Source organism: Lolium rigidum, chromosome 2 (genome assembly GCF_022539505.1).
Source record: "Lolium rigidum isolate FL_2022 chromosome 2, APGP_CSIRO_Lrig_0.1, whole genome shotgun sequence".
Taxonomy (NCBI): domain Eukaryota; kingdom Viridiplantae; phylum Streptophyta; class Magnoliopsida; order Poales; family Poaceae; genus Lolium; species Lolium rigidum.
In genome coordinates, this window is record NC_061509.1 from 234,220,294 (window position 1) to 234,234,504 (window position 14,211).

A 14,211-nucleotide genomic window follows, 5' to 3' on the forward strand; every position below is an offset into this window, starting at 1 on the left:
CGAAAAACGATGGCATAGTTGACCATCAAAGTATCAAACGTACTACCTTACTTGTGAAGATTCTATTTTTTTATCTCCCTTTTTTTTTGCGGCAATTAGAAACACTAGACCAATTTACAGCGTACACCCTTTGTAACAACAGCTCCCCTGTCTGCACTTGCTTGATATGGAATCGAAATGTGAACACCAACTTCTTGCTGACGACTGACGAGTGCTGGGCTAAAGAAGACTTAGGTTCTGTACGACTTGCGCTGTGCTATGTGAACGTTGCTGGCTTCCACGCCAGCGTGTTTCTACTCATGGGATTGGACTCGTTCTGGTCATACACTTGCACTAGCATTTCCTCTTGAAACTGTAAAATGTAAGGCACGAAATACTGTCCAGGTGGAGGATCTGACGACTGGTGTTTATCATTGCCCCGGACGCGACGAAACGTCGAAGAAAATGGTCCCTGCCTCCAACACGACTCGACATCAGCATGGAGAGAGAGCATTTAGATTCCTAGCTGCCCGATTTGCAGAGCGAAAATGACAGCAGGAAGTGGTCCTTCTCGGGTCCAGAGCCACTCGTGAGAAGATGCGGATTAGCACAGTCCAGTCACCCCCACGTTATGGCGTTCATATGTTCCAACTACTTCTCTGTTGGCTCCTGTGGACGTACCGTAGCGTATCGTCTAATCCGTGGTTACCATCCTCTGATGACCCAGTACAACAGCTTCAATGCTGGGTTTTTTCTTGTTATACCGGGAGATCACGATTCAAAGAAAAAAATAACCAGCAACTCATACAGTAAAGAGCCTAGAATAACAATCGAAATTCAACAAGTTATCTTTACACAGCCACACAAGGTAGTACTCCAGCATCGTTGTGTTCTGCGGAACATTTCAGAACTGTAAGGAAAAAATATTTCATTTCATTCAAGTCCTTGGAATTGGTAGTGTACAACAGATGAAATTCTCTGGAGCTACTTACACCTGGATCAGGCCTATGCTGAGCTGGAGCAATTTGTAGCTCAGCATTACATTTTTGGAAAATCGGCTAATACCAGCTAGTGTGAACTCGGAAAATTGGCATTTGATTTGAAATTTTGCTATTTGTACAGGATCATTGGTTTATATAAATAGGCTCTGGGCGAAAAATGGGAACTGACTTCCCGTAACTAAATAGGCAGCCTATTGATGTTACAAACAAACAACAGTGACGTAAAGTCACTACTAGAATAGGTCAGTTGCCAAACCCAAATGGTGATTTTGTCCTGCTGCCATCTTCCCCGTATTGTTCATTCCATTTTCTTAATTCATTCATACTTGTCGCGTTATAAGAAACAGAAGGACTTACCTGCATAGGGAATAGCCAATGTTAGAAGAGACGGAAACGTTAAACAGGGTATTTGAGAAAAAATGAGCCCACTGTACCTTCGCTTTTGCTTGTATAAAATCATCCAATACAAGGGGTCTTAAGTGAGAGCTGCTGCCACTCCCACGTCCCTGCAAAAGATGGTAACCATATGAACAATTAATAGAATAAAAGACCCATAATTTGGATGATTGTTTATATGTTCAGTTCACCCGTGCCAACAGTTAAAAGAGCATAACTACCTTCTTTTCTTCTTCTATAAGTTCTTGAACTGGTCTGTAAGCTGAAGCTATGCATAAGTTCTGCACATAACAACATTTCAATGATTGCACAAGAACAACAGTTTCACTTTCTTCAATGACAGGGAAGAATGTAATAAATAGCTTGATTCATACCTTCAGGTCACTTCCTGAATAACCTTCCGTCGCATTAGCAAGTTCATCGAATTTAAAATCAGCTTCTAGGTTTTCTTTAGCAAGTAAAATCTTGAGAATTTTCCTTCGGTTCTGAGCATCTGGAAGGCCAACGTATATCCTGTAGATCATGAAACAAATAAGCACATTGCTAGATCAGCATAGCTTAAATTTATTTGAAAGCGAAAAGCATGGGCGCACATATTACCGTCTAGGTAAACGCCGTATAACAGCATCATCTAAATCAAATGGGCGATTTGTCGCACCCAGAATAAGGATCCGTTGGTTCTCCTTGGACCTTAGACCATCCCACGCTGCCATAAATTCATTCCGCATCTTCCTTGTTGCTTCATGTTCAAGTGCGCCCCCTCTGGCGCCAAGTAAGCTGTCAACCTGTGATACAAGACCAAATTGTATCATACCAGGAGATTGCTCGCAACCAAGGCCATGGTAAATAACTTTCTATTTATGTAAGTAGGCATACCTCGTCAACAAATATGATGACAGGAGCTAGTCGGCTAGCAAAGGAGAACAGGGCCTTTGTCAACTTCTCAGCATCTCCAAACCACTGTTTTAAAAATAGAGAAATAAGGTGTTTTGTTGGAAAATAAGCTTGTATTGCAATAGTGCAAGTGGATGATGCTGACTTCCAAGGGATAGAGCAAATATTTATTTGGTTAACGATTACAACAGCATAGAAGGTCAAATCTCACAAATTAGCACCTTAGGGGAACGGAACAAAATAACATTATCACGAGTCCATCCACCTATCATGAAGTTATTCATATCATGCCCTCCATCAAACACAAAATGTGCTCTCAACCTACATCATCCTATGCTCCAACCACACTACAAAGTAAATGAATTATCGGTGGGATCCCTTCGGCATGGTCCAGATTCACAAACAGAAATTTCATGCATCTGTTGAACCCTCCAATCAGTAGCTTCCCGCATTTCATGTACAAGAACATGATACATCCTTAACAAGCAGTATAAAAGAAATGCCTCGGCAAAGTTAACTAGCATAGTTTGTAAGAAAAAAATAACAAGAAAAGTTTGCTTTCTACTACTGACCTTTGACCTGGTTTTCAAAAAAAATCTAAAATTATTGACTTGCTTGTAGCAAGTAGAAGCTATTATAGTTGTCCTTTGACTTGCTATCAGTACGGGTTTCAATTCTCAAATCTGCCTGCTTCTTAAACGAAGTTAAGCGTCCATTATGTTCACTTGCATGAAGTAACTATGTCAACAGTTAACCCAATATATGGCCGCATAGAAGGAAAAGAGTCCAGACTGGAATTGGTTCAAACTTCACGTAAGGTGTTTGTAATTAACCACTAGCATAAAATGCAGATTATCTATTAGATATTTCCTGCAATAATATGAAAGAAATGGAAACAAGTCGATCTCATTACCTTTGACGTCAGTGAAGAACCAGTTATGCTGATAAAATTTGCCCCAGCTTCTGTTGCAAGTGCCTTTGCCAAAAGTGTTTTTCCTGTGCCAGGAGGCCCGAAAAGCAAAACACCTTTGCAGGGCTGAAAAAGGTCCGGGCATAAGAGAAAATTCAACTAAGACAATTCAGGTATCAGGAATTTCCGATACGATGGATATAAAAAAGCTACTTCCTCTGATTCATATTAGTCATCTCATTATTCTCTACTACAGTAATCCAGAGGAAGATTTGTTCAGCGGTACATCATGTGAGAACTAACTACAAATGATGAACTCAATGCTAAATCAAATAAGTGACAACTTTTTGGAAGGGCAGCATAAGACAATTTCTCAGAGGTACATATTTGTATTCTGCAATAAGTTATTGGCCCCTCCCTTTTTACAATACTATTAAGTACTCCTCTCTAGAAACAACAATGACCTAAATGCAACATCTAGGGTCCCCATGGAATGTCAACAGAAAAGGTTAAGCGGTCATGATAAGTCCAGTAAAGCAAACTATACCCTTAATAAATTGCCGTGAGAGAAAAGCTCTGGTCTCCTCATTGGAAGAGCAACAAGCTCATCCAGTGTCCTCTTGACATCCTCAAGTGCACCAATATCATCGAATTTCACTCCAATTTCATCAGGAGGTACAACAGAAGATATGAAATTGCGTTCATACTCATCTTTCGTCAAATTCTGAAGATATGGAACTTGTGAGTTAGGAAAAGAACAGTAGCTAGCAACTAAGGTGGCCCTAGCAGATAAGAAAGGTGGGGAGTTGACTTTATCATATAAATAAGCTGAATACCTTCAGATTTTGAGAGAGATTCTTAGATTTAATGACCTGTTCCTTCAGCCTCTCGATGGCTACTTCAAGGCTTCACAAAATTGCAAACAATAATAGTAAAGTGCCAGCAAAAATAAATCGATCAAATACATAACTGGCATTGAATTTAAAGTTAAGTACCTCTCGCGTGGAATGATTAATCTGTCACCCTCAATAGCGGGAAGAACTGTTGATGACAGATAATGACTTCTAGCCCACCCAATAACCTTTGCAGCTTCTGCAACACGTAATACACCCGTTCAGTGCTCAGCTTGCAGGGTTTTTAAGGCATAGGTTTTTAACTGAATTACAGCATAGGTTTTTAAGGCGGCAAAGCGATCATTCCCTGCCTTGACGCCTAAGCGCCCATGCCAGGAAAAATGTTAAGGCGCTACCAGGGTGCCTTGCGGCCTAAGCATCCATAAGGTATTAAGGTGACGCCTTAAAAACCAGGTACGAAGCCTATATCAGTGCACATAACATGATTTCAGTTTCTTCAAGTCGTCAAGAGCTAGGGTTGTGGCACTGACAGTTGCACTTAAACAGCAACAGTAGATCACATGAACAAGTCATGAAAAGATTCCCCATAACACTAAACCAACATAAAAGCATCAATTGGTTGGCAAGCACTCCAATGAACTTTTACAAGAATATTCTTTTTTAAATTAAGACAGTAGCGTCTCGGATGGTAAAATGCATCATCTGGTATCATTGCGCGAAAATACTACCTCCTAGTAAATCCTAGTTAAGACTGACCTCCTTTTACAGGCTCTAAGGCTCCATTAAAGGCTTGAATTTGCTCTGTGATATGATTTTATTGTACTTAAGTTTTTTATGTGACTTGGATAGCTTTTGTGAATACCCATGTACATATTTTTTTCTTATCAATACAATCTTACTATCATGGACTATGGTTTTTGGTCAAAATAGCTGCACAAAAATACAGCTTGCATGAGGGAAAGCATGTTAGCAGACATACTTTGCTTTGTCAAAACGACTCCATCAGACTTCACATGCATAAGCTCCACACATGATAGTTCATTCTCTTCAAGCACCTGCATCAATGAATCGTGATTTACAAATGGCACATGCAGGAAGCCATATGCAGGAAATTAAATAGGAACACAAGCCATGCATTCAAACCTTATGTAATTCAACAAGGTTATGCCTTGAAATAATAATTTTCCTATCCTCTTCGATCTGGTTATTGAAAACTCGTAGTTGTTCGCCTTCCTGTAGATAAATAAACAAGATACAAAATTCAGGAGCTCCCCCCAAGCTAAAGGGCACTTGATGGTCTAGGCACTGCAGGCCATAGATTTGAACTAAAAACACAGTAATGGCATTATCAAATGTTTATGTAGGGCAGGAAGTCACGCTCAAATTGTTGCAGCACATAACTTTGTAGATTGATTTGAATTAGTAGACAAATCTTACCTCTGGAACAGGAACAATAAGACTATTTGTGAAGAGCTTTGATATGTCACTGGAGCTTGAATCTTTTTGTCCCTTCAGCCCCCCTACTAACCGCTTCAGCGATGATGGCTGGTTACAGAATTTTAATCAGTGTACCAATCTTCAAATAGTAGAGCACAACATTACATATATAATGTTAAATATGAAGAGTGATTTTTGGACAGTATAAACCAAAAGCAAAACAAGTCTAATAAACATATGCCTATTTTCTACTATGTTCTGTAGTTATGCTTTGTACAGCAAATTATGTTTCATAACAAGCTAGCAAGTAGTCTCCAATTGAGTACCTAGCACAGTTGTAACCTTTGGCAAAGCAAACATGTCTACAGCCTAGCATAAACTATGTGCAGTCATGTAACTACCCATGTTTTCTACTCACGCTCTACAGAATGTCAGATGATTTCATCAGTCATCAAATAAATAAGTTATTTTGTGATTGCTTGCACTACATTAAAATACAGTTAACATTTGGTATAGAATTATCTGTAAAAAACAAACATGTTTATAGGAAATTGTGTAGTGCGATGCAAGAAGGGAACAATATTACGAGCTTGTGCCTTTTAATATAGGGAGTGCATTTGAACGAGGGCATAAAAAGCTGAATGGGAGAAGAGGTTATTTTTCTATTCGAAAAAAAGCTAAGAGAAAATAAGCACGTACGAATACTAAAATATCGATAAATTACCAGTGAAGACAGGCGAGAGAGATTCTGAAACATCAGTGTCGGCTGTATGTGTCCAAACCAGAAATGAGTACAGAAAATGTTTTATCAGTTAAAGTTAAGCGATAAGAATTCTAAAGCTTACTGGTTCCTTGTCTTTGTCCTTGGGTACTGCTGCCAGTATGTTCTGCCCACATATCATTACTACTGGTCCAGTGAGTTGGTCAAACATTTCGTCTACCCTTTGAAGAAACTCCCTGCGATTTGATTTTGGAACTGCTCTAGATAACCACTGGGAGCTGTCTGGAAAGTAGACAATGACTGGTTCTAGCGATGGAAGAACCTGTTAAAAAAATCACAAGTGGGCAGGTAAATTTATCAAATGAGACTGGAAATAAATGTCAATATTAGAGTGCAACATTCTAATTAAGGGCTAGGTCTCATACGCGCAAAAAGCAGAAAGTTTCTGACAAATAACAACAAAGCCTTTATTCCCAAACAAGTTGGGGTAGGCTAGAGGTGAAACCCATAAGATCTCGTAACCAACTCATGGTTCTGGCACATGGATAGCAAGCTTCCACGCGGCTCTTTCCATGGCTAGTTCTTTGGTGATACTCTAGTCTCTTGACATTATCAGCACGCTTTAGCCGTCCACTATGCAATGGAGCTTCCGGAGGCCTGCGCTGAATATGCCCAAACCATCTTAGACGATGTTGGACAAGCTTCTCTGCAATCGGTGCTACCCCAACTCTATCTCTATCTCGTATATCATCATTCCGGACTCAGTCCTTCCTCGTGTCGCCACACATCCATCTCAACATGCGCATCTCCGCCACACCTAACTATTGAACATGCCGCCTTTTAGTCGGCCAACACTCAGCGCCATACAACATTGCGGGTCGAACCGCCGTCCTATAGAACTTGCCTTTTAGCTTTTGTGGCACTCTCTTATCACAAAGAATGCCAGAAGCTTGGCGCCACTTCATCCATCCGGCTTTGATCCGGTGGTTCACATCTTCGTCAATATCCCCATCCTTGTGCAGGATTGACCCCAAGTATCGAAAGGTGTCCAGGCTAACCTCCTCCTCCTCGTGCCTAGTAGTACTAAAACCGCACATCATGTACTCAGTTTTAGTTCTACTAAGTCTAAAACCTTTCGATTCTAAGGTTTGTCTCCATAGTTCTAACTTCCTATTGACCCCCGTTCGACTATCGTCGATTAGGACCACATCATCCGCAAAGAGCATGCACCATGGGATATCTCCTTGTATATCCCTTGTGACCTCATCCATCACCAAATCAAATAGATAAGGGCTCAAAGCTGACCCCTGGTGTAGTCCTATTTTAATCGGGAAATCATCGGTATCGCCATCTCTTGTTCGAACACTTGTCACAACATTATCGTACATGTTGTCCCAACATAGCCGGTCCCAAGCCCGGGTAAAGGAGGAGGGTTGTGATAGACTTGGCGAGCCAACGTAAAAAACCCAGCCACTCTTATGGAGATGAAACCCAAAAGAAAAAGCAGAAAGTTTCTGAAAGTGAAAGAAAACATATATGTGGCAAAAAATATTTTGACGAATCACCTCACAAAGTGCTTCAATTGCTATATGCCAATCTTCTGACTCAATATCATGGTCATGCGCAATATCTTGAGCTAAAGTAAGAGAATGTGAGATGAAGGTGCCTGGAATAATCATATCTAACTGATGGTGAAACGGAGTAGGGGTGTACCATCAACCCAGTAAATAGATGGGCTGTTTGCATCTTCCTCCGTGCTAGTTTCGTCACCATCATGGAGCTTTTGTGCAGGAGGTTCAAATATGACAGCTACTTGATCCCCGTTGGTCTCATATACCTCTCCACGCTGCCCATTTGATAAAGTCCTGTAATATGTAAAGTTAGAAGAGTTACTCTTACTCATAATTTGGGAGAAACATGTGTACAGACATAGCAGTAATAGAAAATGCAGATTCCATTTATGTATATTTAGGGATATATGGTAAGAAATGCTAAAGGTGAAGAACCCTAACTGGCCTATTCTATAAAAATAGGACAGTGAAGACAGAAAGAGTACCAATATGACTAAGTAACTACTCCTACAAGACAAAAAAATCACAACACACTTAACGTGAATGGATTACAACAACAATAATAACAAGAAAAACGAAACAGTAAAATTCATAATATATGTTGCCTTGGGGTCTCATAACTACCAAAAACCAAAATCATTTTATCCTGTTCCACGAGAGAAAGGTATACCCACCCACCTGCCACTAATAAAAGTATAGGCATTTCTCGAGCCATCTTGAGTAGGTAATTTCCCCAAAATGATCCTGTGTATGCATATATGGTACATATCAGTGGTAATGTGATGAAACTCAATTCAGAAGGGAACCATCATAGAAAAAAAAAAGTGGTGTAATTTTTGGCATCCAATATAATAACAGACAACACGGACTCCTGAAACCTGGATAACAATATTTTCTAATTTCACGGATATAGTAGTGGATAATAATACTGTTATGCTAACATACGTGTAGATGGCCTATTGCTTACACAAATCCATCCACTCCAAAAAAATAAACCCAAGCCAGCCCATCATGTGCTTGTGTACACCACACATGGAGGCATACAAAACATGAGTACATGCACATGTGTGCTTCCCCCACCAGCACCCGCACAGAAACACACATAATTATGCACATGCACACAAATCACGTAATGTTTACACCACACAGGGATTCGCCTCCGCGACTCTCCTCACACCATGGATGATCCGGAAGTACCACAATGACTCCATCTTCAACACAGCCCGCCCTTTGGTTAGCAGTTTAGCACCCTTGTTGCGAGGATCACATACGAGGCAGCGCTATGGGTTAGAGCCAGCGCCACTGGCCTACTGGTAGTCCTGCCAACGACCTGGGACATTCACTAGTGTTTCTCCAATATGTTATCCCATGCCACCTAGGAGGATTGTAACTCAAAATTCTACCACTTCATGAAATGAAACACAAAAGTTCTGCATTTTCTTGAATAAACAAATCACGTAATGTATAATATTGTAACTTGATAGGCATATGGAAGGCTCAGATACGGTGCCTAACTGCCTACATTTGATTTAACCATGTATATCTCTAAAGAGGAACATCCTGCTATTTGTTAGGACTTCAGAATAAGAGAACGGAGATAAAAGGGTGAAATCATGGCGCTAACCAATGAGCATGGAACATTATCATGAAAAGCAAATTGAGCGGAAGAGAATCAGTATCCAACAATCACCTCTGATCTGCTTCAACAACTGCGGAGGAACCAACATACTTGACTTTATCTCCTGAAAACAAGTATGAAAGAGGAACAACATTCAGCTAAAACTTCTGCGTCACAATATCAGAGTTATTACAATGCAGCATATATTTCTAATTTGACTTCAGAGTGGTTCCTTTACTGAAGTACATTGAATTCCAGAGTTGGTGCAGCTACATGCACAATGGAGTCAATAAAGAGGTCCGTCTCAAATTTGTTATCAGGCCATCATGAAGCGGTATAGGCTAAAGGAGGCTGCAGCTTCTTTTTTATATATATGCATAAAATGGCCAATCTTGAGCTCATGTTAGCACACAGAAATATCAGCAGAATGCAGCTGAGGCCTGGGACTCGGACTTGATAAAATTAACAGGCATTCCACCTAAAAGTCCTAATCTAACTCCGTAGAACTGCAGAAATCGTAAAAACCATGGGCGTTAAGAGAGCGAACAAGATGTTTAGTCATAGATCATCAGAACCTCAGACAGTATGCACATTCCTAAGTAATCCACTAGGTTTGTCCTTATCAGCTAATTCGGGGAAAATGTTTAATCTTATTTAGCGTCAGCATAACGGAGATAAAAGATACCACCCATATTTACATGTAATGTAACTGACCAAATTTAGAAAACATTTCTATGGTCCCAGATGATAGTCCAGAAACAAATTTTAATTTGACTTAGTGTCAGCGTACCAGAGAAAAGATCAAGATAAAATAAAAGATCACATTACCCCTTTGGAAAGGTCTTTTCTCTTCTTCTGATGACTTGGCAGTTTCAGAGGATTCTGATGACGTACCTTCCTCTTCACCAACGACTCTCTAGAAGCACAAGCAAATGAAAATCATTATGAACTACAAACACATGTAAAAATAACAAAGCAACATTGAGGGAACATACTAGAGATTACAACTAACTTCTTATCATAGTTTGATGCTTCTGAAAGGCAAAGTAAGATACTCCCTCTCTCACAGTTTATTAGGCGTGTGCGTACCCCTAGGTCGCAAATTTGATCAAGTTAGAATTAGTTATATGTTATAGAAATTATATCATTAGAAAGTTTAGATGTTCTATTTTCTAATGATATAATTTTTGCATTATATAATTTAAATTATATAGGTCAAATTGGCGACCTAGGGATACAGGGAAGACTAGTAAACTGAGACGGAGGGAGTAGCAAATTCAGGTTGATGAAAGTTCAAGCACCAATCCAAAATTAACAGCAGATTTTTGAAACATTTGTATGCATGAAGTTCTAGTAACGACCAATGGTATTTTACTGAGGATAACACTCTTACTTTCCTCGAGACTGTCTATTGTCAGATGTTGTCTTCTTTGCCGACATTAAAAGGAACAAGATACAAAGTGTAAAAGATTGTTTTCTTTGAACAACTAATCATGAAACCTACATGGAAGCAGACATTTATTGGTTGGTACAGTCAAATATCTCAATATAATATATCACCTTGGCAAATTCCTCAAGAGTACATGGGACCAACTTCTTGAGGTCATCCACAGATTTTTTGAGTTCTTCAACAGATTTCAGAGCATCCTCGTCATCACTTTCCCCCGATTTAGCTTCATTGCTGCTCGTCCAATCTTCATCGCCTTCATCTTCCATCTCAGACTCTGAACCTTCATCCTCTGACTCGCCATGCTCATCTTCTTCCTCGCTTTCTGAATAATCTTCCCCAAAATCCTAACAAGTTAGGATTTATTAGGTTTGCAGCTACCACTTTACATTGTGTATGTAAGGGCTCAGCATCTTACATATGGGGCTAGAACACTGCTGTCCAGGACCAGTAGTGGCACCCTCAACTCATGTGCAAGAGCTCTTACCAATCTCTCTCTGTAGAGCTCAGTTCCTACATTGAACAAAAATCAGAATCGGAGCGTTTACATCTCTACGCATCTTCCTCTTCACCGAATAATACCTGGCAGGCTCTGGAGCAGTATCCTTCCTCCAGAGGATGGCAGCCGAGAGCCATATTCAGATGTGATGCCCTTGTGCCGCAGGTGGGACGCCGTGCACTCCCTCAGCAGCTGTCTTGCATTCTCACTTGCAATCCAAAGCACCAAAAAAATACATTAATCTTGTCGTTAGCAAACTCATGTTAGCTTCGTTGAAACAAAACATCGAACAGATGGTGTGCGCGGCGGCGGCGTCTCACTTGACATAGTAGGGGAAATTCTGCCACGTGAGGTTCCCCTTCTCCCACGGCACGACGCGGCGCAGGAACTCGATGCGGAACCTCTCCCGCCGGGTGAGGAAGGGCGACTCCCGCCTCTTGCAGTCGCTGAGGAATCTCTCGCCGCTCAGCCACTCCTGCTGGTCCCTCTCCCCGAGGCGCGCGTGCTCCTGCTCGATGCACCTACCGCTGCTACCCGCCGCAGCCTCCGCTGCCCCGCCGCCCCTGGCCTCGGCGCTCCCTACGCCGCCCTTGGAGCCGTAGAACCGGCACAGCCGCCGCCCCGCATCGCACGGCCTCGGCGCACCGACCGCGCTGAACCTCCGGACGAAGCAACCGCCTCCACTCGTGGAGATTCCTAGGGAGCTGCACTTGCACCAGAGCGGCGGATGCTGGAGGAGGCAACGCAGCCGCATCGCATGGTGCATCTCGGGTAGCTTCCGGAGCAAATGGGGGAGGAATTGGCGGTCCCCGGGACGATAGGCCGCGGAGTTGGGCGTGTGTCGAGGAGGAGGGGATGGTGGTGCTATGGGAGGACGGGCAACCCGGAATCGGGCCTGTGGGTGGTGGCGGAGACGGTGGCGCGCGGCCGGCCGCGACGGAGGGGAGGGAGACGGAGATGCCACGGCAAGCGGCTCGGCCAATCCGCTTCTCACGCCTTACCGCTCTTGCTTGTGAAGTTGGGACCTTCTGGTTTTGTGGGCCTTTGGGCTGGGCTGCATTCGTAATGGGCCTATGGATCACACAGCTGAACCCTGATTTCCCTCCAGTTTTTTTTACTCCGTACTTGATTTCTTTCTTCTTCTTTTTTTGAGTGGCTTTTGACTTGACTTCTCTCCTCCAGTTGTTTTTGTGGAAATGCTCCAATAATAGTTGCGCCCGGGACCGGTATTTCTAACTTTAATATCACCATCAAAGGTGCTTCAAGATCTTAATAAAAGGTCAAATACACCGTAAAATACTCCTAGATGTATAAGCCATTTTTTGTTCCATTGTCGTGATTTATGCTCTCAACAAGTAGGGAAAAAGTTGTTTACAAAAGTTGAAATTTGTGTTGGATAACCTGAACTTTATGAAGGGGTAACTCTCATGTCACTTAAAAACTTTGCTAGAGTTTCATTGCAAGTGCATCCAACGGCTCAGTACTAGTGGTACATGTTCGACCAAAACATGTACCGCCTGAATTATCATCAACAAACGAGGATGGTAATGAGCTCTAAGGACAATACGGTAAATTCATCCCTTAATTCCAAACAAAATACCCATCTTAACAACATATGAGTAGAGAGCGGCTTCCTCCGCGAGTCCGCCACCACGACTCCTTCCTTAGCAAGTTCGTCAAAATTGGCATTTCACGTAGCCCTATTAGAGCCATTATGATTTAGCAGTAATTTCCCATATCCATAGATCATATCTCCTTCTCCTTCCCTCTCTGGTCTCTCTCGTTGGTTGTCCGCCTTTGTTAGTCAGCCTCCTCTCCTCATCCTAAACAAGAAGAAGACGGTGTGGCTCGACACACTCCAATTCATCTTGATATTGGACCTACATGGAGTCATTGGTGCATTCGCCAACGGAAGTTGTGAGGACGTGTCGACGACCATGTACATTTCCACGCAGGAGAGGTTGCGCCCATGAGTGGATGTGAAACAACCAGCCTGCCCTCGGGAAGCCACAAGAGAACAACGTGAATGGGTATCTATTTGTTTTGTGGCCAGAAGGTACTGGCACCTGATGGTACCTGGACCCCAAGCACCGTATAGTTGTTCTTCTAAAGGAAGGATAATATATAATATGCGCATAGGTGTTAGGGGACAACATCATTCGTATTCTCCTATTTTTCTACGTTGTCTCTTCGCTTCAGCATGGATGCACACATCCTCTTATTCCATCGTTGTGGCCAATTTTCTGTCACTGTTTTTGCTTCTTTTTTTTGCTATTGTCAGTATTGTCGGCTTCCCCAAAACCCTCAAATTGCTCCTCCTACACCTTGTATCCAAACAAATAGAGAAAAGAAACAATAATAAATACATGTGACACTGCATTAGCATGGGTTATGCACTCATCATTTTCACACTCCGTCATCATCTTAGTCATCGTTGACACCCTTCTCCTAGTCTGCTAACAGTTGGATCTACCGCCACACACATCATGCTATAACATTTCACCTGGTGTTTCTTCCTCGTCGGCCTCCACCGCATGTTTTCCCTTGCTGCCAAGGAAATGCCTAGACCCAGGATTACGAGAGATCCAAGCCCATGTATATATACCTACTATGTGATAGCGTACAAATGAAGAACATACTACATGTAGCCCCTTTTTAATTGAAAGCTTCTATTTTGAAGTTTTTGAATAATATGATCTTTTCGATATTTATTCCCTAGTTTCAACTCCCTCCAACCAAACACACTTTTAAGGTTTTCGATATCTATGCCTGATTTGATACAGAATTTTTCAGTTGATTGCCATATCGTAATGCTTCAGATTCTCGACAATATCGTCTTCATTCAACAATAAACATTTGCTCAACTCATCCCCTATGGATACCC

The 14,211-nt window shown here is 41.8% G+C and overlaps 1 protein-coding gene across 1 annotated transcript; it reads right to left on the bottom strand.

Annotated features, from left to right (window-relative positions):
- Positions 1-892: 892 nt before the first annotated feature.
- LOC124693128 lies at positions 893-12,297 on the bottom strand. The gene is made up of 24 exons (XM_047226580.1): positions 11,648-12,297; positions 11,411-11,535; positions 11,247-11,341; positions 10,942-11,175; positions 10,210-10,297; positions 9,454-9,505; positions 8,442-8,507; positions 7,906-8,057; positions 7,758-7,828; positions 6,317-6,514; positions 6,196-6,237; positions 5,472-5,579; positions 5,178-5,267; positions 5,014-5,089; positions 4,176-4,272; positions 4,017-4,086; positions 3,728-3,904; positions 3,184-3,306; positions 2,253-2,336; positions 1,977-2,161; positions 1,751-1,889; positions 1,598-1,657; positions 1,415-1,486; positions 893-1,337 (listed from the first exon to the last, which is right to left on the bottom strand). The coding sequence occupies exons 1-24, from the start codon at positions 12,091-12,093 to the stop codon at positions 1,224-1,226; spliced, it is 2,964 nt and encodes a 987-aa protein (XP_047082536.1). The 5' UTR covers positions 12,094-12,297; the 3' UTR covers positions 893-1,223.
- Positions 12,298-14,211: the final 1,914 nt, after the last annotated feature.

Bases quoted from the DNA above. Each gene is read 5' to 3' on its own strand.
- LOC124693128 (XM_047226580.1), bottom strand. From the start codon at position 12,093: ATGCACCATGCGATGCGGCTGCGTTGCCTCCTCCAGCATCCGCCGCTC. The intron at 11,536-11,647 runs GTGAGACGCCGC...TTGGATTGCAAG, and splicing joins AATTTCCCCTACTATGTCAA to TGAGAATGCAAGACAGCTGC. The intron at 8,508-9,453 runs GTGATTGTTGGA...ATGCATACACAG, and splicing joins GTTGTTGAAGCAGATCAGAG to GATCATTTTGGGGAAATTAC.